A 25,375-nucleotide genomic window follows, 5' to 3' on the forward strand; every position below is an offset into this window, starting at 1 on the left:
TGATTGGAGCATTTAGTCCATTTTCATTTAAAGTAATTACTCATAAGTATGTTGTTATTATCATTTGTTAATTATTTTCTGATTGTTTTTATAGTTCTTTTTTGTTCCTTTCTTCTTTTGCTCTAATCCCTTGTGATTTAATGGCTATCTTTATGTTATTTTGGGTTCCTTTCTCCTTTTTTGTTTGTGTATCTATTATAAGTTTTTGGCTTGTGATTACCATGAGGTGTATATGTGTGTCTATACACACAGACATTTATATATATATATATATATATATATATATATATATATATGTATGTATATATATAAATTTAAAGATCTCTTAAGTTTGAAAGCATTTTAAAACCCTGAATTTGTACTTGTTACTCCCTTATGTTTAATGTTTTTGATATATTTTACAACTTTTTTTTACATCACTTAACTCCTTATTGTTAATTTAGATATTTATCCTCCCTATATATATATATATATAACATATATATATATAATTTAGATACTTTATCTTCCCTACTACCTAGTAGTAGTTGATCTACTACTTTTACCATGCATTTGTCTTTAAGAATGAGATTTTTTCCTTTCATAATTTTTATATTTCTTGCATAGTTTTTATATTTCTAGTTTTCCTTTAAAGGAATCCTTCTAACGTTTATTGTAAAGTTGGTTTAGTGATGCCAAACCCCTTTAGCTTTTGCTTGCCTGTAGACCTCTGTATCTACTTCAGATTTGAATGATAACATTGCCAGGTGGAGTCATCTTGGTTATGGATTTTTTCCTTTGATCACTTTGAATATATGGTGCCACACCCATCTGGCCTACAGAGTTTCTGCTGAACAGTCAGCTGGTAGTCTTATGGGCAATCCCTTTCAGGTAACTACTTATTTTTCCCTTGCTGCTTCTAAGGTTCCCTTTTATCCTTCATATTTGCTATTTTAATTAAAATGTGCCTTGTCATGGACCTTTTAGAGTTTATCTTATTTTGGACTGTCTATGCTTCCTGAAACTTGATGTCTGTTTCTTTCCCCAGGTTAGGGAAATTTTTTACCTATTACTTCTTTAAATAAATTCTCTGCCAATTTCTCTCCTTCATCTCTTTCTGGGATCCCTATAATGCAAATGTCAGTATGCTTCATGTTGTCCCAGAGGTCTCCTAAGCTATCCTTATTTAAATTTTTTTTTTTTTTTCTCTCTGTTCAGCTTGGGTGATTTCCACTACCCTGTCTTCCTTAAATGTTTGGTAGAATTCACCCATGAACTCATATAGGCATGGTGTTTTCTGCTTTGAATGGTTAATTATTGATTCAATTTCTTAGATATTGATCTATTCAGATTGTCTATTTCTTCTTATGTGAGTTTTGATAGGTTGTGTCTTTCAAGGAATCAACCCATTTAGTTTAGGTTATCAATTTGGGGGCATAGAGTTGTTCATAATATTTGTTCATTATCCTTTTAGTGTCCATGGAATCAGTAGTGATGGCCCGTCTTTCATTTCTGATATTAGTATTTTGTATACTCTATCTCTCTCACTGCTGCTGCCCAGCATCACAGGACAGAGTGAGTATCATACAGTGTATCACTAACCTGGAAAAAAGATCAAAATTCAAAATTAGTAGTATGGTTTCTACTGAATGTGTATCACTTTTGCACCCATCATAAAGATTAAAAATTGTAAGTCAAACCATCATAAATCAGGGAACATATGTATGTGTGCATGTATTTAATTTTTTAGTTAGAAAATTATGCAAAACTAATGTTTTTCAGGCTGAACAATTTAAGATAACATCTGTTTTCTCATCTAACTTAATATAATCAGGAGACAGGTTGGGACCAAGATTTTTTTTCTCTATTTTCCATTTGATATGGGGCACTAAAATTTAGAAGACCAATTATATACAATTCTTACAAAATTTAAACATGGATTTTTGATTTAAAATCAAAAGTTAGCTAGGAAAAGTCAACTGGTATTAAACTCAGATTTACTAGTCACATTTTTTTCTCTGAATCTACCTAGAGTGAAAGTGAAAGTCGCTCAGTCGAGTCCGACTCTTTGCGACCCAATGGACTGTAGTCCATGGAATTCTCCAGGCCAGAATACTGGAATGGGTAGCCTTTTGCTTCTCCAGGGGAACTTCCCAACCTAGAAGATAATATTTAATATGAAAATCATATATTTGATGTGTTTTAAAAAAAAAACAACACTTCTGTTTTATGACTAGCAAATCACCTGGCACTTAAACTTTTACATTACATAGAAAGGAAACATAGTTTGGTATCATTTTCCCAGTTATCATGTAAATTGTTTTACTTATTGAGTATCTATAAGAAAATAAATTCTGATACTTTCTAATTTAAAATTAACTATTTGAGGTTTATTCACTTCATCTATTGCATAAGTAATCAATATTCAGTAGTTATTTAATATAATAGAGTGAGAAATTATGAACTGATATATATAGAATGTTGAAGACTAATTTTTTTTTATAGGCAGAACTTCTGGATGCTGCTGCTGGTATAAATGTACGATTCAGATTAGGTGGTGTAAGTATGGATAAATTCTTACTTAGTAGTATTAAAGCACATTTGTATGGAATTTAAAAGATGTAATTTTTAAAAACATAGACCATTTTCCTAATTAAATTGACATGGTTCTTTTAACTTTTCCATCTACAGGTTAAATTTCCACCTGAAATATACTATAAAATTTTCACTCACAGACATATTGAAGATCTATGTGCTAATAGCCCTAGAGACTACACAAAACTTCCAGCAAAACATACATCTCATGTTAAAAGTGATGATCTTCAGGAAGAGGATTATAGTGGCTGGTATCGTCGTATAGAGAACAATGGCTGGAGGCCTGTTTGTGAGACAGTAAGAACAGATAAATATTAATAATTTTCTGTGTTATATGATTAGAAACCTATCTGCCTTTCTGAAAGTTAATTTTCAAATTTATTTTAAATAATAAATTCTACGAATTTAACCGATAAAATTTGCTTAACTACTCTGAGGCTACTAGTATACTTCAAGATTCAGCAATATATCTTTTTTTTAACATATACTTCTGCTTTTAATAATCAGCTTTGAGTCTAGACCATCTTTAGATACTCTCTGACACTCAGCAATTACCCATATTTATAATAAAGCAAATCTGAAGATGTTATTGACTCTAATTAATCCCTGGACAAGAAGTCGGTGTTCTTGAGACTAATATCCCAAATTCTCTACATAACTTGTAACAGCAGACCCTAGTGGGAAATCACTTGGGTTTTCATGGTGTTGTTGGAAAATATAACATGTATTTATATGAACTGAACAGAATGATTTTAAATATACATGGTTTCTAATGCATATATGTGATTTGAGAATTTTTCTATAGACATGTTTGTTTAATCTCCTTTTTGTGGAAATATTTTTTATCCAAGGATATTTGTAAACTTATATTTTAAAAGTTAACATTATCTAGTTGTATAGTTCTGGATGTTTGTTTATATGGCCTCAAGTATCTTCATTCAAATCCCTCAGTCTCTGATATACAGATTGTAGAATGTGGTATATTGAATATACTAAGTATGAAAAATAATCAAAGTGTGAATTCATTCAGTCAACAAATTTTATTGCATACCAGTCAGATGTATGGCATTTTACTAGATTCTTAAGAAGCAATGGTAAATAAAAATATTCCTCTGCTCAAGTAGTTTGCCTTTTAATTAAGGAGAGAGTCAAGTAAACAGGATATTTCAGTACAGTGCTTTAATAGGGCAAATTCTGACTGTTGTGGGGGATAAACTCTCCTCTTTGTTATTTAATGTGTCTGTGGTGAGGGAGGAGGAATGAACTGAAAATAGGAAAACAAGCAACCAGCTAGTATAAAGCATCATACAGTGGAAATCACAAAGTTTCCAAGAAGGCATTGGCAACCCACTCCAGTACTCTTGCCTGGAAAATCCCATGGATGGAGGAGCCTGGTAGGCTGCAGTCCATGGGGTCGCTAGGAGTTGGACACGACTAAGCGATTTCACTTTGACTTTTCACTTTAATGCACTGGAGAAGGAAATGGCAACCCATTCCAGTACTCTTGCCTGGAGAATCCCAGGGACGGGGGAGCCTGGTGGGCTGCCGTCTATGGGGTCGCCCAGAGTCAGACACGACTGAAGTGACTTAGCAGCAGCAGCAAGAAGTCTTAGGATACAATGGTGAGACTTCTGTATTCTTGGAGGGTGCCCATATTCCTTGAGGATTTGTTGTTATTGTTCAGTTGCTAAGTTGTGTCCGACTCTTTGTGACCCCATGAACTGCAGCATGCCAGGCTTCCCTGTCCTTCACTATCTCCCTGAGTTTGCTCAAACTCATGTCCATTGTGTCAGTGATGCCATCCAACCATCTCATCCTCTGTCATTCTCTTCTCCTCTTACCCTCAATCTTTCCCAGCATCAGGGTCTTTTCTTTTCCAGTGAGTTGGCTCTTCCCATCAACGGCCATCAGTACTTTGGTGACAAAGTACTTAGGATTAGAGTCTTAAAAAGTCAGTAGCACCTACTGCTCAGCCGTGTTCTTATGAGAAACGAAAACACTCCTAGAATATGTCTATTCACTTATTCATTCAACAAATATTTATTACATAGTACCTCAGTATACTAATCCTTTTTAGTTTTTCTATGGCATGTGCCTCTTAAGGCTCAATGTGCTATTCACTCAATTAGAAATATCTTAAAAGGATCTATCCTCTCCTCTATTTCTATCTTTGTATATTCCTATTGAACACACAGAAGTTCTTGTTTATAGTCAGATAACTTCACAATCAGTAATTTAATATTTTGTGTATTCATTTTTCATTTCTCAATAGTTTTGGAGGCCTACTGAAAATGTGATCATGGGAGACAAAAAGGAAAGTGAATTCCATTTCTCCAAACTGAAGAGAAGGCAAGATATGGAAAAGAAAAGAAAAATTAGAAAAATAGAATGGATGCAGCAAATGTAAGTTGATGAAATACTTAGAATTATTAAAGAAGTATATAGTTACTTTCAAAAATTGCTATCACTAGTAAAAATAACTACATGTTATTTTAAAAATAAGATGAAAGATTAGTTATTTTTTAAAAATACATAGAAAGCAAATATTTAATAAATGCTTGCTAGAGACTGTTAATATCTAAGATATAAGTGGAAAAAGACAAATTCTCTTTGACCTCAAGGAAATCACAATCTTTTGCCACATGAGATGAAAATCAGTATTTACTTTAATATTTGAGATTAATATGACTTATTCACCAGGCATAGGTATTCCCTGGTGGCTCAGATGGTAAAGAGTCTGCCTGCAATGCAGGAGAACCAGATTCAATCCCTGGGTTAGGAAGATCCCCTGGAGAAGGGAGTGGCAACCCACTCCAGTACTCTTGCCTAGAAAATCCCATGGACGGAGGAGCCTGGCAGGCTACAGTCCTTGGGGTCGCAAGTAGTTGGACACGACTGAAGCAACTTCACTAATACGACCTTCTAGGCTTACTCTATACCATTCTCAACCTTTTTTTGTCCCCTAAAGAAACTGACATGTAAGGATTACACTAAAAAGTATTCTGCACCTATCTAACAAATATCAAAAGCAAGTCTCAAAGGATTCAAATCATACCCGAGTTTACCTGACAGTGTACGAGAACAGTGGAGAAGGGAATGGCAACCCACTCCTGTATTCTTGCCTGGGACGTCCCACAGACAGAGGAGCTTGGTGGACTACAGCCCAGGGAGTTGCAGAGAGTCAAACATGACTGAGCAGCTGAGCACACGCCACATGCATACAAGAACAAAGCCCCCAGATATTTAAAGGAGTCCAAAAACACTTCAGTGCTCTAAATCCATGTAGTAATCAATTGCCATGCATTCAAAGAAGCAGGAAAATATCCTGAGAAGAAAAAATACCAGCCAACTCGGCAAAACACCCATAGCTGATTCATGTCAAATGTATGGCAAAAATCACTACAATATTGTAAAGTAACTAGCCTTCAATTAAAATAAATTAATTAAAAAAATAAAATAAAAAGGTAGGAAAACTTTTCAGATAGATAAAAGCTGAAGAAGAAAAGTGATTCTAAGGAAAAATCTAGATCCATACAAGAATGAAGAACACCAAAAATGGTAACTGTGTAAGTAAATGTACAGAAATGTTCTTCTTACTACTTAAACCTCTTTAAAAAGTAATTAACTAACTACTGAACTATACACTTAAAAATAGTCAAGATAAATAGTTAAGATGATAAATTTTATGTCATTTTTACCACAATTTTTTAAATGATAGGTATTACATTTTTATACTGCAAAGTAATGAGCTAATATTGATGTTGCCAATCAAGTTATCGTTAAGTTCCTGATTCCACAATTATATTCCTTTTCTCTTATATTGAAAAATGTCATCAAATATGATAAAATTACTGGACTTCCCTGGTGGTTCATTGGATAAGAAATGCCTACCAATGCAAGAGACACGAGTTCAATCCCTGGTCCAGAAAGATTCCGCATGCTATGGTGCAACTAAGCCGATGTGCCATAACTACTGAGCCTGCATTCTAGGGCATGCAGGTCACAACTGTTTAACCTGTGAGCTGCAACTACTGAAGCCTGTGTACCCAGAGCCTGTGACCCATGACAAGAAGAGCCTGTGACCCACGACAAGAAAAGCCACAGCAATGAGAAGCCCACACACTGCAACAAAGAGTAGCCCCTGCTGGCCGCAACCAGAGGAAGTTTGCCTAAAGTGGACAATAAATTAGTAAAGCTATAGAAGGTTGGAGTAACACTATAAACCAACTTGACATAATTGGCTAGAGCACTGAACTCAACCAAAGAAAACGGATTCTTTTCAAGTGCACATGAAAAACCTTCACCAAAATATACCATATTCTGGGCCATGAAATAAAATCTATAAATTTAAAAGAATTAAAGTCATACAAAGGAAGTTTTCTAATCATGATGATATTAGAAATAATTTAAAACAGAGTAAAATAACAGAAACATTTCTTGATTTCTGGATAACCTCCAAATACTTGGATATTAAACAGCATATCTTCAAATAATCCATAAGTCAAAGAAGTCACAAAAGGAACTTGAAAATATTTTTGGTTAATAAAAAATGAAAACACAGCATACTAAAATTGGGGAAATGCAACTAAAGAAGTACTTACAGGAAAATTTATATCATTTTCTATGAGACTAGTGTTATCAGATAAAAAACTACTCAAGATTTATGAGGGAAAAAACTACAAAAAAATAACAAACCAATATTCTCTCATGAACATGATAATAAGTAACATTATAAACAAATGGAGTTTATCCTTGGAATACAAGATTGGTTTAACATTTGGAAATCAATCAAAGCAATTCACCAAATTAGCAGACTTAAAAAAGAAAACTGGATATGATGATTTCAAAAAGATACAGAAAATGTATTTAGAAAAGTCTAGCTAACATTTGTAATTAAAATTCTTGGCAAATTTAGAATAGGTATGAGCCTCCTCAACTTGATGAAGAGCATCTGTGAGAAGCCTGCAGCCAACATGATACCTAATGGTGAGTGGCTGAATGCTTTCTCTCTAAGATCAGAAACAAAGATGTCTGCACTCACTACTTCTTCACAACATTGCACTGGATGTCCTCATTAGCGCAGTAAGGGTGGCAGGGTGGAGTGGTGGGAGAGACACTGAGATTGGAAAAGAAGAACAAAAATAATCTTTAATCACAATTGATATGATCATCTGAGGTTAGTGATATTTCTCATGGCAGTCTTAATTCCAGCTTATGCTTCATCCAGCCCGGCATTTCGCATGATGTACTCTGCATATAACTTAAACAAGCAGAGTGACAATATACGGCCTTAACATACTCCTTTCCCAATTTGGAACCAGTCCATTGTTCCATGTCCAGTTCTAACTGTTCCTTCTTGACCTGCATACAGATTTCTCAGGAGGCAGGTAAGGTGGTCTGGTATTCCCATCTCTTTAAGAATTTTCCACAGTTTGACTGTGATCCACACAGTCAAATGCTTTAGCATAGTCAATGAGGCAGAAGTAGATGTTTTTCTGGAATTCTCTTGCTTTTTCTATAATCCAATGGGTGTTGGCAATTTGAAATACTGGGCTGGATGAAGCACTAGCTGGAATCAAGATTGCTGGGAGAAGTATCAATAACCTCAGATATGCAGATGATACCACCCTCATGGCAGAAAGTGAAGAGGAACTCAAGAGCCTCTTGATGAAAGTGAAAGAGGAGAGTGAAAAAGTTGGTTTAAAGCTCAACATTCAGAAAACTAAGATCATGGCATCTGGTCCCATCACTTCATGGCAAATAGATGGGGAAACAGTGGAAACAGTGGTTGACTTTATTTTTCTGGGCTCCAAAATCACTGCAGATGGTGATTGCAGCCATGAAATTAAAAGATGCTTTCTCCTTGGAAGGAAAGTTATGATCAACCTAGACAGCATATTAAAAGGCAGAGACATTACTTTGCCAACAAAGTTCTGTCTAGTCAAGGCTATGGTTTTTCCAGTGGTCATGTATGGATGTGAGAGTTGGACCATAAAGAAGGCTGAACACTGAAGAATTGATGCTTTCGAATTGTGGTGCTGGAAAAGACTCTTGAGAATCCTTTGGACTATAAGGAGATCAAGGCAGTCAATCCTAAAGGAAATCAATCCTGAATATTCATTGGAAAAACTGATGCTGAAGCTCCAATGCCTTGGTCACCTAATGCAAAGAGCCAGCTCATTGGAAAAGACACTGTTGCTGGGAAAGATTGAGGACAAGAGGAGAAGGGGGCAGAAGAGGATGAGATGGTTGGATGGCATCATTTGCTCAGTGGACATGAGTCTAAGCAAACTCCAGGAGATAGTGAAGGACTGGGAAGTCTGGCATGCTGCTGTTCATGGGGTTGCAGAGTCAGACATAACTTGGGGACTGAACAACAGCAACAACTCAGTAACTGCTCACATTGTCCAGGCTACAGGGATGGAAGCTATATCTAGACTCATAAATATAGTCTTTTCTTCACTAAGGCCATTCTGGTTATATAGTCACATCTGACTGTACAGTAAAAGTTATAACTTTGCCCTCCATAATGGGATATGTTGGCTACCCAGTGGCAGGCTAATTATACTGGGCCCTTCCCATAATACAGGAGGAACCCTTCTGGCTTCAGAATGATAAACATTCTGAATATGTATTTTTTTTTATTTCTCTGCTCCATCACTCTGTCAGCAATACCGTTTATTATGTTATGCCTATCCATCATCATTTTATTCCATACAACACTATCTACAACCAGGCAACCCATGTATAGCAAAGGAACTGTGGTCATGGACTCAGAAGAACACAATACACTCATCATTGCCTAGAAACAGCTGACTTTGACAGAATGGCAGTAAGACTTGCTGACATTCAGCTATAGCACCAGCTAGGAGCCATCTAGTAATAAGCTAATAAACATGAATAATTTCCTATTTTATTTATTCTTTTTTTGTTTATTTATTCTCAAAACAGTCCTTATCCATAACTGAGCTTTGTATTTCTAATTATATGGTCGTTTCCACCTCAAATTCAACAAGTCCAAAGTTAAATTTCTTGTTTCCTGTCATAAAAGGGGTTTCATTTCAGTATTCCTCCTGGCCTCAGTTTATGACACTATGATTTTACCTAGTCATCCAAGCCAGAAATGCAGATGTTGCCCTAGATTTCTTACCTTTCCTCAACTCCTGTATGTAACCCATCATTCGGTCTTATTAATTGTGCTTTCAAAGTATCTCCCACATCTGACTCTTCTCCCACTGCCAATGCAGCATTTCATCATCCTCAACTCTACCGGGCAAGGCCTTCTAGTCGGTCTCTTTGTCTCTAATAGCTCCTCTGTTTGTTTGTTGTTCAGTGCTTCAGTCGTGTCCAACTCTTTGCAACCCGATGGACTGTAGCCCGCTAGGCTCCTCTCTATATAAATCCTGAGGTGGTATCTCTAAAACTGGTTAAATCACTTCCTTACCTGAAACCTATTTGGGGCTTCACATCACTTATATCCCACATGATATTCCTTATCCCTAGGTTGCTCTTTTCTGGCTCAGCAACCTTTGATATTTGGCTCAAGTATCTCCTTCTGAAGTTTCACCTGACTTACCTAGACATAGTTCAGCACTTCTTTTGAAGTGCCCCATAGATCTTTTATATACTCAGTTGTAATGATTATGTGATTATCTATTTGTCTGCCATCTCCACTAGATTTTTAGCCCCTAAAGAACAGAAATTCTGTTCTATTAACTTAGTTCTTAGTTACTGGACCTCAGACCCACTAGATGTTTAATGAATATATGTTGCTTGCTCACTGAGTGAATGAATGCATTAATCCTTATATCTGAGTGTTGTTTCCTTTTTTTAGGGTTGCAAAGGATGAATGAGAAATTTTGCTCTGTGTGCTTTGGTCACTTATGGCATTTAAATACTTCCATTTGACTGTTGCTGATAATCAATAGTTGACAAAATCTTGATTTTTTTTTTAACCTCTGTCTTACTAAAAGAACTTTGATCTTCACATCAGGTCCTTCCCTGTGTATCTACAGATCTTAGCTCTCCTCGACCTCATTTCCAGTTTCAATGTTGGTTGTTACTAGGTCTTTGCATTTAAATTTCTCTCCCTGTCATGGTATTTAGACAGTTTAATTAAAAAATTGAAACATGAAATTTTTTAGTTTAGAAAGAATATGAGGACATTTTAAGGGAATATATTGCAATATCACTTATAAAGTCAAATTTTTTTTCTTTTAAAATACCACCCTATAAAACAAGTTATGATTATTATAAAGCAGTCTTTATTTCTGATCACTATTATATTTGAAATTCTGTTTGTACTGGCTAGCTTGTTTTTGTTTTATGATTGTTATAGCCCAGCTAATAGTGACTAATATTTAAAGAATTCAAAACAGAATTATATTATTGGAATAAATTTCTTAATTCTCTGTAAAATAAAGTATGAGAGCAAAAATAGATATCTGAATTGTCTATTATATTTAAAAAAAGGAATATCATCCAGGTTTCCAGATCTGATCTTAAGTGTTTGTATATTTGGAAAGGCAAAACATGGAGTAGTTGATAAAAAATGCATTCACCCCCAGCCTTCCAGTATTTTTTAATTTCTAAATGTATTTTTGTTATGGCATGAGAATTAGTTAATAATTCTGGGCCAGTGGATACCATCGTTCATTCATTCATTTAAAATAGGTGCCTATTTGTTCAGGGACTAGAGGATAGAGTAGAAGATTCCAAGTTTTATGAAGGAATTTCACCCCTGTACACGATGCTTTGCAAACAGTTGGCACTCAATATTTATTAAATGAATAACTGAACAAAGACCTATAGAAAAATTGTGAAATCATAGTTTATTATAACTTGTACTCTTACTTAACAATATAAATCAAGATGTATGTTCCTGCTTCTATAAAATATATTAGTTCTCCTGGATTATAGGGGCTTCCCTGGCGGCTCAGAATGTAAAGCATCTGCCTTGCATTGTGGGAGACCTGGGTTTGATTCCTGGGTCGGGAAGATCCCCTGGAGAAGGAAATGGCAACCCACTCCAGTACTCTTGCCTGGAAAATCCCATGGATGGAGGAGCCTGCTAGGCTAAGTCCATGGGGTCCGCAAAGAGTTGGACATGACTGAACAACTTCACTTTCTTTCTTTCTCATGAATTATTACCCATTTAAAGGCTGACAAAGTGGAAGCTTCCTGAGTGCAGGGGCATATCTTGTCACTGTCCTATCTCTTGCCACAGGATTATGTCAGCTTTCTTTGATTGAATGCTTACTATGTGCTAGTCATTGTCCTAAATGTTTTATAGGGATTTACACTTCTAAACCTCTCAAGAGAGATAGGAGGAAGTAGTGGGGTTTTTTTGAAGTATAGTTGATTTACAATACTGTATTAGTTTCAAGTGTACAACATAGTGATTCAATAATTTTAAAGATTATACTCCACTTAATATTATTATAAAACACTGGCTATATTTTCCTGTGCTGTACAATATATCTATCCTTGTTGCTTGAAATGGCAACCCACTCCAGTATTCTTGCCTGGAAAATCCCATGGACAGAGGAGCCTGTGTGGGCTATACTCCACAGGGTGGCAACGAGCTGGACACGACTGAGCGACTTCACTTTCACGTGAACTCCCTCCCCCTTCTCTCTCACCATTGTTAACCTGCTAGTTTGTTCTCTACATCTGTGGGTCTGTTTTTGTTTTATTACATATATTTAATTTTTTTTAGTTTTTAGATTAGCCATATGACTTTGTAAAAGTTACTCTTCCGGGGTTTATTGCATTGCCTGTGAAACAAATGGGATAGTTATTTGGTCTCTAAGATCCTTTGACTCTGTATTTCTATACTTAGCTTTTCCTTGTATCACAACAGTACAACTTACTGAGAGGTGATTTTGAAATGAGGCTTCTCTAGTTAGTGTGGTTGATTAGGTTGCTTTGTTTTTTTTCCAGATGATCCCATCACATACAACTTGGCTTAAATGTATTTAAATTAAATAGGATGAAAACTTTGTTTATGATGTAAATAGTTTGACAGCAATAATGTATACTAACTGCATCCACTAGCAGTCACCTAATTCAAAGGATTTATATCGCTCTTCCTTTCCTATATGTAGGTACTATGCAGGAAGCCTGGAGGCTAAGTCAACAAATTACGAAACTGTAGGTTTAATTCAAACAGCAACAAAAGGCCTATTAAGAACTATTGAAGATGGTGGAATAGATTCTGTGATGGAATGGGAAGTGGATGAAGTGCTGAACTGGACAAACACACTCAACTTTGATGAGTAAATATATGTTGCTATTCTTGGGGAGCAAGGGCATGCATCAGGCATCAGGGCAGTCAATATTTTTCTAATATTTCTTACTCCCATGTTGGATCTTGGAGGCCACTACCATACTCTTAAAAGCTCCTTGCATTTTTATTATCTGTATAGAAAGAAAAAAAAAGGAAATGAGAGAGAAAGTAGAAAAAAGAAAAATAGATTTAGGTGTTCTTTGTTATCAGACTTTATTCTTATGCCTTAGTTTAACTCTGTTTTACTCTTACTTTGAGATACAGAAACCAAGCTAAGAACATGAAATTAATAATATAAAGAATTTCCTTAATCTGTATTCCCTAATCTTCCTGTGTAGGACATTAAAAAGTTATTTTTTAGTGACATATTTTTGCCCTTGAAAAACATTTTTAGGACTTTTTTGTGTGATGGAAATTAAAAAATACTTCATGTAGTCATTTGCTGCTGCTGCTGCTAAGTCGCTTCAGTCGTTTCTGACTCTGTGCGACCCCATAGACTGCAGCCCACCAGGCTCTGCCGTCCCTGGGATTCTCCAGGCAAGAACACTGGAGTGGGTTGCCATTTCCTTCTCCATTGCATGAAAGTGAAAAGTGAAAGTGAAGCCGCTCAGTCGTGTCTGACTCTTATTGACCCCATGGACTACAGCCTACCAGGTTCCTCCATCTATGGGATTTCCCAGGCAAGAGTATTGGAGTGGAGTGCCATTGCCTTCTCGGTCATGTAGCCATTAGGGCAACACAAATCAAAATGATAATAAGATCCTGTTAGATAGTTATATCTACAAAGATAGCTATAATTAAAAAGACATGGTGATCAGTGTTGGCAAAATTTTGGAGAATGAAGTCCTTATATACTCTTTGTAGGAATGTACAATGGTGTAGCCATTTTGGAAAACAATCGGGAAGTTCCTTAAATGGTTCAAACTTGAGTTACCACATAAGTCAGCTTTTCTACTCCTCAGTATATACACAAGAGAAATGAAAACACATGCACATAAAAACTTTACATGAATGTTCCTAACATTGTTATTCATAATAGCCAAGAATTAGAAACAATCTGTTCATGAACTGATGATTAAAATGTGACATATCCAAATAATGAAATATTATTTGGCAATAAAAAGAAATGCTACAACTTTGATGAACCTGCTAAGTGAAAAAAAGAAGTCAGTCACAAAGGAACACATATTCAATGGCTCCGTTTGTATTGAAATGTTCAGAATAGGCAAATTTATGGAGATAGAAAGTAGATTAGTGGTTGCCTAGGGCTTAGAGATTTGTGGGGATTGGGAAGTGGTGGCTAAGGGGTGTGAAGTTTCTTTTTGGAGTAATGAAATGTTCTAAAATCAATCATGGTGATGTATGCACAACTCTCTGAATACACTAAAAAGCCATTGAACTGTACACTTTAAATGGGCACATTTTATGGTATGTGAATTATATCTCAATAAAGCTTTAAAAAATTAAATATTTACTCAGCTACAATAATGATGTGAATACTGCATGAATGAAGAATTGGAAAAAATAAGGATAGTGTAAGTAAAGAAATATAAGACAAAGGAAGAAATTCGGAAGAGGGAGATAAAAATAAGAAATAGGAAAAATTAGGTTGACTGCCATTGAACAGGGAATTCCCAGGTGGCTCAGAGGTGAGGAATCCACCTGCCAATGCAGAAGATGCAGGAGACACCAGTTCTATTCCTGAGTCTGGAGGGAGGAGGAAATGGCTACCATCCAGTATTCTTGTCTGGACAATCAATCCCACGGACAAAGGAGCCTGGCAGACTACAGTCCGTGGGGTTGCAAAGGGTCAGACATGATTGAGCAACTGAGCATGCACTCACACTACTGAACAATAAACCAGAGAAAAAGAGGCCAGAGGATGCAGAAAAGAAAACAATGAGAAAAGCAAAGAGGAAAGAAGAAAAAAAGGGGAAGAATGACTAACCAAAAAAGAAAATGAGAAAATAAGAATATATGAGAAGGAAATGGCAACCCACTACAATATTCTTGCCCTTGATAGACTACAGTCTGTGGAGTCTCAAAGAGTCAGACACAACTGAGCAACTAACACACACGCAAACACAGAACAATTATAATTATGGGAAAGATACTTTGAAAAATAAAAAGAAAACATGAGAAGGAATAAAGAGCTAATTATCCATAATAGATGCACAAAAGTACTTTTTAATAAATAGTACAAAGGTTTTATGACTCAAAAATCCCAATATCTCATCCAGACATAGTACTGAGATTCCTTACAGACAGCACATTTGTGGTTTCTGGAGCACTGAATAAATACAAGTGGTAATAATGATGCAAGGAATGACATCCAAAGAATGAGATGTGATGCTGTACTTTTTGCTTTCCTAAGAAGATAGACAGAGAGAGAGGTAAGGGAGGTCCATTTTGAGGAGGTCCATTTTATAAGGGCAGGATAGAGAATTCTCTCAGGTGAACTTTTGAAATCCTGCTCTGCTTTTCCCTTATACAGTTGACTAATTCAGCAAAGAGCCAGCAAGCTCCAGTGAAAGATTACAAGTAATCCATACCCACTATCCTATATTGAATAAGAATGGATACATGCATGTGTATGGCTGAGTCCCTACACTGTTCCCCTGAAACTACCACAACATTGTTAATCAGCTATATCCCAACATAAAATAAAAAGTTTAAAGTTTGAAAAAAAAGAATAAAACAATTGAATTCAAAGGAAAGAAATAAACAGACATCTCAGGCTACACAGGACTTTCCTGACTATCATCCCTTAACACCCTTCACTGGTAGGTGAAGAAGTTTCCTAATGGCTTCCCATTGTGGAGAAAAGAATAAAAACAGAACAAACCGGGAAGATTTGAAGTGGTTTTCTGGTATCATGTACTGTATATGGAGTAGGATAGTTACATCTCGTTTTGATATGGTGACACTACTCAAATTTTCCATTTAAAAAAAATGTAGATTACTCATGTTTCCAAATTATATACTTCTATCAGTTCATTCTATGACTTGAGCATAATTTGGGACCAACTTGGAATTGTTAGAAAGCAAGTTTTTCTAAAGAGCTCCAGACAACAGAAATTTCAAATGGAATCCAGCATGATTATTTGGGATTATTTCAGTAGTATCACAGACCACAGGGGCTTCCCTGGTGGCTCAGATGGTAAAGAAACTTCCTGCAATGCAGGAGACCTGGGTTCAGTCCCTGGGTCGGAAAGACACCTGGAGGAGGAAACGGCTACCTACTCCAGTATTCTTGCCTGGAGAATTCCATGGACAAAGGAGCCTGTTGAGCTGCAGTTCATGGGGTGGCAAAGAGTTGGACATGACAATGATTAACACTTTCACAGACCACAACTTACTGATTATCTCAAGTAGGATCAAAATTTTCTAAGACTTTCCCCTAGCCAAGAGCAGACATTAGGTATAAATACCTTCTTCCCAGTGTATTTATGGTCTCCACAGTCCACTTTCCTCTTAGATCTTTGTAGTTCTCTAGATATTTGTAACTGGCTTGATAATACCTTATTTGAAGAGAATTTCAAAGACTGATATTTCCTCTAAATTGGTAGCCACTAATTCCTTGGAGAGAATCTTTCAAAATCTATAGACAGTTTTTGATAGTTGGATAATTAGAATGACATAAATGTGTTGAACACTGACACTGTGTGATACAAACCAGTTTCTTCCCAAAGGCTTTTATGCTAGCCCCTTGTTACGGCAGATGGATCTCTCCTGGAAAGAAACCATGTCCATCTCCAGACAAACAGGGCAACAAGAGCGATCAAGTGAAATATTATTATAATTTTGAAGAACGGAAAGGCCAACTTCACTCTTGGACTCAAGGATACTGATGAATACCCTCGCAAATTCTGTAGTATCCAGAGACACATTGCTGCAGGCACTTAGAATAAAAAGCAATGCCTGCACTGCCGTTATTGAGTCACCTACAATAACACACAGTGGCCACTTTGCCTCTGATGGCATTCATCCCGCTGGATTTTCAGGGGCATGTTTTCTATTGAGATAGATGTTTCTCTTCCAGAATCTTCATAGTTTTCAAACTACAAGTGAAGTTTAACATAACACATTAAGTCATCAGCAGCTAGGCTATCTTAAATAATTTCCTGATGTTCTATTTGGCGAGAGCTCTCAATAGGTAATGTCTATGTCCAAACCTGCCCCTTTGACTTCTAAGACAAGTGGTTATGTTACCTCTCTGGCTAGGGACTTTCCCCAGGCCATTAAGATGTTAAATTCTGTGATAGACTCCACGTATACTTTGCTAATATCTTTAAAAAAATTCCAAAAATTTCTTAGAAAGATCAACTTTATGATATAAACAGCATGAAAATGATACAATCAAGTTGTTGCTTCTATTTGTAAAGATTTTATTTCTTACTGGTTACTACTGTCATGTTCCTTATGAGAAAGTTCTTTTTAAACAATTGAATAAATTCATATCTTCATCTCAGGTAAAGCAGGGTCAGAATTCACCCTTAAATATAGCATATGTTTGTGCCCCACACTGCCAGGGTTTAGCATACAATTAATCAAAGGTCTTTTATCTTATCTTGGCTCCTTGAAGGTGAAATAACGATCTTTCAGTATATAAATCTAAGGAAGTATGGTGATGGATACCCACTTTTCACAGTGCTCCTGAGCAACCACTGAAAGCACAAATCTGCCTAAATTTAAGGGTAAGCCAGACTGAACCATCAACTAACCATCAACTGAACCATCAACCTGTTGTTGCTGTTCAGTCACTAAGTCGTGTCTGACTCTGCAACCCTATGGACTGCAGCATACCAGGCTTTCCTGTCCTTCACCATCTCCCAGAGTCTGCTCAGACTCATTTCCATTGATTTGGTGATGCCATCCAACCATCTCATCCTCTGTCACCCTCTTCTCCTCTGCCCTCAGTCTTTCCCAGCATCAGGGTCTTTTCCAGTGAGTTGGCTGTTCACTTCAGGTGGCCAAAGTATTGGAGCTTCAGCTTCAGGGTCAGTCCTTCCAATGAGTATTTAGGATTGATTTCCTTTAGGACTGACTGACTTGATCTCCTTGCAGTCCAAATGACTCTCAAGAGTCTTCTCCACAGTTTGAAAGTATCAGTTCTTTGGCATTCAGCATTCTTTATGGTCTAACTCTCGCATTGGTGCATGACTACTGGAAAAAACCATAGCTTTGACAACATGGACACTATTAGCAAGTTGATGCCTCTGCTTTTCAATATGCTGTTATAGGTTTGTCATGGCTTTTCTTCCAAAGAGCAAGCATCTTTTAATTTCATGGCTGCAGTCACCATCTGCAGTGATTTTGGAGCCCGAGAAAATAAAGTCTGTCACTGTTTCCACTTTTCCCCATCTATTTGCCATGAAGGATGCCATGATTTTAGTTTTTGAATCTTGAGTTCTAAGGCAACTTTTTCGCTCTCCTCTTTCTCCCTCATCAAGAGGCTCTTTAATTCCTCTTCACTTTCTACCATTAGGGTGGTATCATCTACTTACCTGAGGTTTCTTATATTTCTCCTGGCAATCTTGATTCCAGCCTGTGAGTCATCCAGCCTGGCATTTTGCATGATGTACAGTGCATAAACAGAGTGACAATATACAGTCTTGATATATATACTCCTTTCCCAATTTTGAACCAGTCTGTTGTTCTGTCAAGTTCTAACTGTTGCTTCTTGACCCACATAGAGGTTTCTCAGGAGACAGATAAAGTGGTCTAGTACTCCCATCTCTAAGAATTTTCCACAGTTTTCTGTGATCCACACAGTCAAAAGGCTTTAGCGTAGTTGATGAAGCAGTTGTTTTTCTGGAATTCCCTTGCTTTTTCTATAATCTAATGAATATTTGCAATTTGATCTCTGGGTCCTCTGCCTTTTCTAAATCCAGCTTGTATATCTGGAAGTTCTCAGTTCATGTACTGTTGAAGATCCTGGAAGGGGTTTATACCACCTGCTATTATCTTGCATCTTTTCATTTAACAGTGACCCAGGTGTATTCCACTCACCACCATAGAATTCTTGGAGCAAAAAGAGGCAGCAGTAACAAGAAGAGGTTGACATTAGACACACTGCATGTGTGCTAAGTCGCTTTAGTCTTGTCTGACTCTTGTGACCCCGTGGACTGTAGCCCACCAGTATCCTCTGTCCCTGGGATACTCCAGGCAAGAATACTGAAGTGGGTTGCCATGCCTTCCCAACCCAGAGATCGAACCCTAGTCTCTTTCATCTCCTGCATTGGCAGGTGGGTTCTTTACCACTAGTACCACCTGGAAGCCCTTAGACACAGTACTTAATTGCAATTAAACACTGTTGCATAATTTATACCTTCACACAACAAAAAATTCAGGAATACAAAGTTAACAAGAGTAAAAGTAATTCAAGTGAAAATCAGCCTTTTCTGAATTACATGAGAATTTTAATCTTCCTCCTCCTTTCTCAATCAACTTCTTTTTAGCACCTGCTGTGATCAACTTCTTATCTGGTTTGTTGGGTACAGTCGTAAGAAAGGAAGTTTGGGAAAGGGGGATACAGAGCCTAAAGTAAGATGGAGTAAGTCACAGGAAACCTGGCCCTTGGAGCTTTCCCTGAGCTCACCACACTTGTCCTTCCCTATCCACCCCTTCTCAGGCTACTCTTGTCTCCACATGTCAGTCTCTGTTTAAGGAACGGAAGTGACAGCTGAATGTACCCTGCTTGAGTATGATCTCATGTTTACTGAACACAGCAGAGACAGCACCATTGCTCTAATAATATCATAAACTAAATGATTTACATTTACATGTCAGAGACAGTAGGTCTGGCAATCCAGAACCAAGGATAAAGTTTTGTTGTTGAAGTTTTCCCATGACTTTCAAATTTTTTCCCTTCATACTTTTAATTTAGAAGTTAACTAACATCTTGGCTGTCACCCAATTGAGGCCATGATCTAGCAGGAATGGAACAGTATAAAATGAGGAGTATGTGCTGGAGAGAGGCCAAAGGGCACCAGTATTGTAGATGGTGGACACCATTTTCATACTTCTTAGAACTCCTTGTCCGAGGGGTTGCCTCAGGTGCATGAGAGCTACTTTGAGGTGGGAAGTCAAGAAATTAAACATTTGGACTAGTGAATTTATCATCATTAATCTAAGATTTCATATAGAAAGTAGAATTTTAGAAGTAGTACTAAGTAGTACTAAGTAGTAGGTACTAATGAATCACTTTATTATTTACTAATAAATTGATTTAATTTAATGAATGCCTATATAATGTGCTTAGGTACATTGCCAACTGGAAGGAAATTGCTACAAGCAACTCTTCAGCTAACTTCAAAAGTAGGTGATTTTTTAGCAATAATGGGAAATTGTGTGTGTGTGTGTGCCTTGTTGCTCTGTCAAGTGTGAATCTTTGTGACCCCATGCCCACCAGGCTCTTCTGTCCATGGGATTTCTCAGGCAAGACTGCTGGAGTGGGTTGCCATTTGCTTCTCCAATGGGAAATTCTTATAAACCAAAACAATACATTCCACACATGTATACATTTCGAAGTACCTAACAAACACTTCTGTACTCCACACACTATACAGATAAATAAATTTATCAACTCATTTTTGCCTTTATATATATAATTGCTATTTGGAAATAGAGGGAAGTTTTACATTTTATTTAGAGTTGGATAAAATGTTTCTTTTCTAAAAAAATGAATCCTCTTTTAAAAATGTTGCATATCTCATGTTTCAGTAATAATTTTTAATGAGCAAACTTGACTCAGCAAAATAAATGCTATTCCAGAAGTATCAATAATTCTAACATAGCCAAAGCCTAGTTATAGTTTTTCTAGAATTTGAGTGCATGAGTTCTGTCCCTCTGTCACCTGTGATTGGCAGTAAAACAAAGAGGCTTTAATTGTGGAATGCTGATTCACAACTTCCTGGTTTTGATTTTTTGCTGTATTGTTTACTGGCTGTATAATCTCGGGCAAGTTACTAGCTTAGTTTCCTCATCTATAAAATGAAAATAACAGTAGTACTTAGCTCATGGATTACTGTGAGGTAATGAGATAGTACATGTGAAGTGCTTATAATAGTGCCTGGTGCATAGCATACTCTGGTGGTGGTGGTTTAGTCGCTAGGTCGTGTCCAGCTCTTGTGATCCCATGGACTGTAGCCTGCCAGGTTCCTCTGTCCTTGGGACTTCCCAGGCGAGAATACTGGAGTGTTGCCTTCTCCAAGGGATCTTCCTGACCCAGGGATCGATCCTGAGTCTCCTGCATTGCAGGCGGATTCTTTACCACTGAGCCACCAGGGAAGCCCTTAACCCATCTACTCATTTGCGACTCACTGATACCACCGGAGTCCAAGTTGCCGTCATTTTCTCTGGGCTTCTGCAACGTCTCCAAACTTATTCTCCTCCAGTCCATTCCCCATGCAACAGATGGTGATCTACAAATTTAAACCAGCATAATTAAAGCACTTATTTAATGAACTTTTCTTTAGCAACTACCATGTTGAAGTACTGTCTTAAAGTGCTTTATAAAATTGATTCATTTTTATCTGTTTATTTTTGCATTTAGTCTTTTATTTATTTATTTTCATTTATTTTTATTAGTTGGAGGCTAATTACTTTACAATATTGTAGTGGTTTTTGTCATACATTGACATGAATCAGCCAAAAAAAAAAAAAAAATTGATTCATTTGATCTTCAGAAAAACCCAGTGAGACAGGTTCTATTATCCACATTTTAAAGAGAAGCCAAGTTACTTGCTCAAGGTCACACAGTCCCTGTGAGGGCCAGAATTTGAACTGAGACTAGGTAGCTCTAGAAACCATACTCTCTAGACACCATACTCTTAACGATGACTACCCCTTCTGCCGTTTAGTTTTCCACTGCACTTGGAATAAAACCCTAACTTTATCATGGCACTCCGGCTCTGGTTTAGCTTTTCATCCTTATCATGTCCCACTCTCTTCCCCTCACTCACAACAACTCAGCATCATTGGCATCTTGCCTGGTCCTCAAGCACACTTTGTGTCTTCCACTTCAGGGGTTTCATGCAGTTGATGGCCTTCTGTAGAACTGGTGTAGGCAACTATCTTTACTTGAAGGGAAGTTATCTGTTTTGTTTGCTACTGAATTCCCAGTGTGTAGAACACAGTAGGGTCTCAATGGCAAATAAAAGAATATAAAGGAATGACAAGTACAGAATGGAAGCAGAGAATATTATTTACTGGGCTAAAAGATTATTGTGGGAAAAAAAGAAAAGATATAACACTAATTAGAAGGATCATAAGAGCACGCGAAAGCTGTTTTAAGTAATGGAGATCTGCATCGTAACGGAAGGCAGGTAATACATTGCAGATGCTGGCAGTAAAGAGGGGAGAGAGCATGTGCCACTTCTGCAAGAAGCAAGAGGAAATAAAAATTCAGAATTTGGAAACTTTAGGGACAGAAAAGGTTTTTCTTTGTGACTAAAGAATTGTTAGCTAATGGTTAATTGTGGAGTACTAACCAAATGCCTTACATTCACCATCACACTTAGTTCTCACAAAGATAAGCCGAGGCATGTGCTATTATTATTCCTATCTTATAGATGAGGAAAGTGAGACAGAGGTTAAGTAACTTGCTTCAAATTACAGAGCTAGCAAAAAAAAAAAAAAAAATTATAGAGCTATCTAGTAGTAGATCAAACCTCAAACACAGATCCTACAGAGACTTTTAAAGATGGACAATGAAACATGGTCATGAAATGTAGAATGATCTCAGAAATATGGGACATTTATGGTTAAACAGGATACAAAGATATCTGCTCTAAGAGTGGTGAGAAAGAATGTGGAATAGACCTTACCTGACACATAGTAGCATATTGAATGAGCTATATCCTGTCACGTCTGGCATCTTTTAAATGTTTGTCCTTGCTCTCTAGGTTTCAGGTTTGAGCAAGCACAAGAAAAAATATATGACTATGAAGATATATTGGAAGAGGAAAAGGAAACACAAAAAGATCCTTCATTTGAAACTATTTATGAAGAGCCCCCTTTCACTAGACTAAAGCCTGATTCCACTTATAGAATATAATTATATAAAAATATAAAATTATAAACTATAATTTTCTTTCTGAGCTATAACCCTTCAGCTCTGATTGCATCAGTTACAGTCAAGAGAGTTTATTCTGGCTGGGATGACTTCTATATTCTTGACACAGAATCTAACCCAATTAAGTAAAGAAGATTAAACAGAAATAGAACACAAGACTGAATACAGTAGTCATGGAAAATATAGAAATTAATCCTGTTATTCTGAGAAACTGTAGACTCACAGTTACACTTAAATAAAAATACTATATTTAGGTGCAAAAAAACCCTCAGTCAGACTGTTTTTCTTCTTTATTTAAAACATTCATTATTTGTGCATTTCTATGAAGCAGAGCCCTTTTTTCATTAAAAAAGGAAAAAGGGCAGTGTAGCAAGTTCTCCTTTTATTAGAATGCAAAAGCCAGCTTCCCTGGTGCTCAGATGGTAAAGAATCCGCCTGCAATGCAGGAGACCCAGGTTCGATGCCTGGGTTAGGAAGATCCCCTGGAGAAGGGAATGGCTATGCTTAGTCACTCAGTCGTGTCCTACTCTTTGCAACCCCATGGACTGCAGCCTACCAGGCTCCTCTGTCCATGGGGATTCTCCAGGCAAGAATACTAGAGTGGGTTGCTATGCCATCCTCCAGGGGGTCTTTCCAACCCAGGGAGCGAGCTTAGGTCTCCTGCATTGCAGGCAGATTCTTTACTGTCTGAGCCACCAAGGAAGCCCAATAGTGGAGTGGGTAGCCTATCCCTTCTCGAGGGGAACTTCCTGTCCTAGGAATCAAACTTGGATCTCCTGCATTGCAGGCGGATTATCAGCTGAGCTATCCAAGAAGCCCCAGTGTATATATAAGAAAAACAAATTTATTCATATAATTTACATATACATTCACCCATTTTGAGTGTTCAGTTTGAGTTTTGACAAATGTATAAAGTTATGCAATTTTCACCACAATCAAGATATAATCCATTTTCATCACCCCTAAAATGTACATCTTTGCAGTCAGTCCACCACCCCATGCCATGCCATGGGAAATGACTGATCTTTCAATCACTACCATTCCGCCTTCTCTAAACTGTCACATAAATGGAAACATATTATATGTAGTCATTTTTGGTCTTTTCTTTAGGATTATGCTTTTGAAATTCATTCAATCTTGTTGCTGCATATTTCAATAGTTTATTTCTTTTTTGACTACTGTTCCATTACATGGCTATATTACAATTTCTTTATCTGTTCACAAGATTGATGGACATTTGGTTGTTTCCAGCTTTGGATCATTACTGAAATAATGGGGAGAGGAATTGCTAGGGCAAATAATAACAATAGGTTTAGCTATCTATTTATTTATTGACATATACTTGCTTTACAATGTTTCAGGTGTATATCAAAGTGATTCAGATATATATCAATATGTGTATATTTGTTCAGATTCTTTTCCATTATACTTTATTACAAGATAATGAATATAGTTCCTTGTGCTATACAATAGGTCATTGTATATTTTATATATACTAGTATCTGTTAATCCCAAATTCCTAATTTATCCCTCCTCCCTTCCCCCTTGGTAAACAAATAACTTTTTGTTTTCTAAATGAGTCTATTTGTTTTGTGAATAATTTCATTCATGTCATTTTAAATTCTACATATAAGTCATATATAGTATTTGTCTTTCTCTGAGCTATAACACTCAGTATGATAGCCTCTAGGTCCATTCATATTGCTGCCAATGGCATTATTTCATTCTTTTCTATGGCTTGTATTCCATTGTATATATGTACCACATCTTCTATTGATGGACACTTAGGTTGCTTCCATGTCTTGGCTATTGTAAACAGTGCTGCAGTGAACACTGGGGTGCATGTATCTTTTGGGGCCATGTTTTTCTCCAGATATATGCCCAGGAGTGGCACTGGTGGATCATATTGTAGTTCTATATTTAGTTTAAGGAATCTCCATACTGTTCTCCATAGTGCCTGTATCAACAGTGTACAAGGGTTTCCTTTCTCCACACCCTCTCCAACATTTATTATTTGTAGATTTTTGATAATGGCCATTCCGAACAGTGTGAAGTGATACCTCATTGCAGTTTTGATTGCATTTCTCTAATAATTAGTGACGTTGAGCATCTTTTCATGTGCCTATTGGCCATCTTCATGTGTTCTTTGGAGAAATGTTTATGTAGGTCTTCTACCTATCTTTGATTTTTTTTATATTGAGTGGTATAAATTGTATATTTTGGAAATTATCATTTGCATTTATTTGCAAACATTTTCTCCCATTTTGTAGGCTGTCTTTTCATTTTGATTATGATTTCCTTTGCTGTGCAAAAGCTCTTAACTAGGTCTCATTTTTGTGCTTGCCCCCATTACTCTAGGAGACAGATCCAAAAAAATATTGCCACAATTTATAGCAAAGAGTGTCTTCCTTGTTTTCCTCTAGGAGTTTTATATT

The 25,375-nt window shown here is 36.8% G+C and overlaps 1 protein-coding gene across 9 annotated transcripts in view; it reads left to right on the forward strand.

The window, feature by feature from the left end:
* Positions 1-23,142, forward strand: part of C9H11orf65 (chromosome 9 C11orf65 homolog) — a 107,721-nt gene extending 84,579 nt beyond the window's left edge. For 6 of the 9 annotated variants that reach the window (XM_065944065.1, XM_065944062.1, XM_065944068.1 and 3 more), the window contains 6 exons: positions 2,485-2,538; positions 2,671-2,871; positions 4,847-4,977; positions 12,681-12,851; positions 20,127-20,182; positions 22,771-23,142. In XM_065944065.1, the coding sequence (XP_065800137.1) occupies positions 2,485-2,538; positions 2,671-2,871; positions 4,847-4,977; positions 12,681-12,851; positions 20,127-20,182; positions 22,771-22,922 (765 nt within the window). In that variant the 3' untranslated portion in view covers positions 22,923-23,142. Of the gene's footprint in view, positions 1-1,453; positions 1,555-2,484; positions 2,539-2,670; positions 2,872-4,846; positions 4,978-12,680; positions 12,852-20,126; positions 20,183-22,770 lie in introns of all 9 variants that reach the window. The other 3 variants (XM_065944066.1, XM_065944067.1, XM_065944070.1) reach the window with 2 other exon arrangements.
* The last annotated feature ends 2,233 nt before the right edge of the window (positions 23,143-25,375 follow it).

This window comes from Muntiacus reevesi, chromosome 9 (assembly GCF_963930625.1).
Source record: "Muntiacus reevesi chromosome 9, mMunRee1.1, whole genome shotgun sequence".
Classification (NCBI taxonomy): domain Eukaryota; kingdom Metazoa; phylum Chordata; class Mammalia; order Artiodactyla; family Cervidae; genus Muntiacus; species Muntiacus reevesi.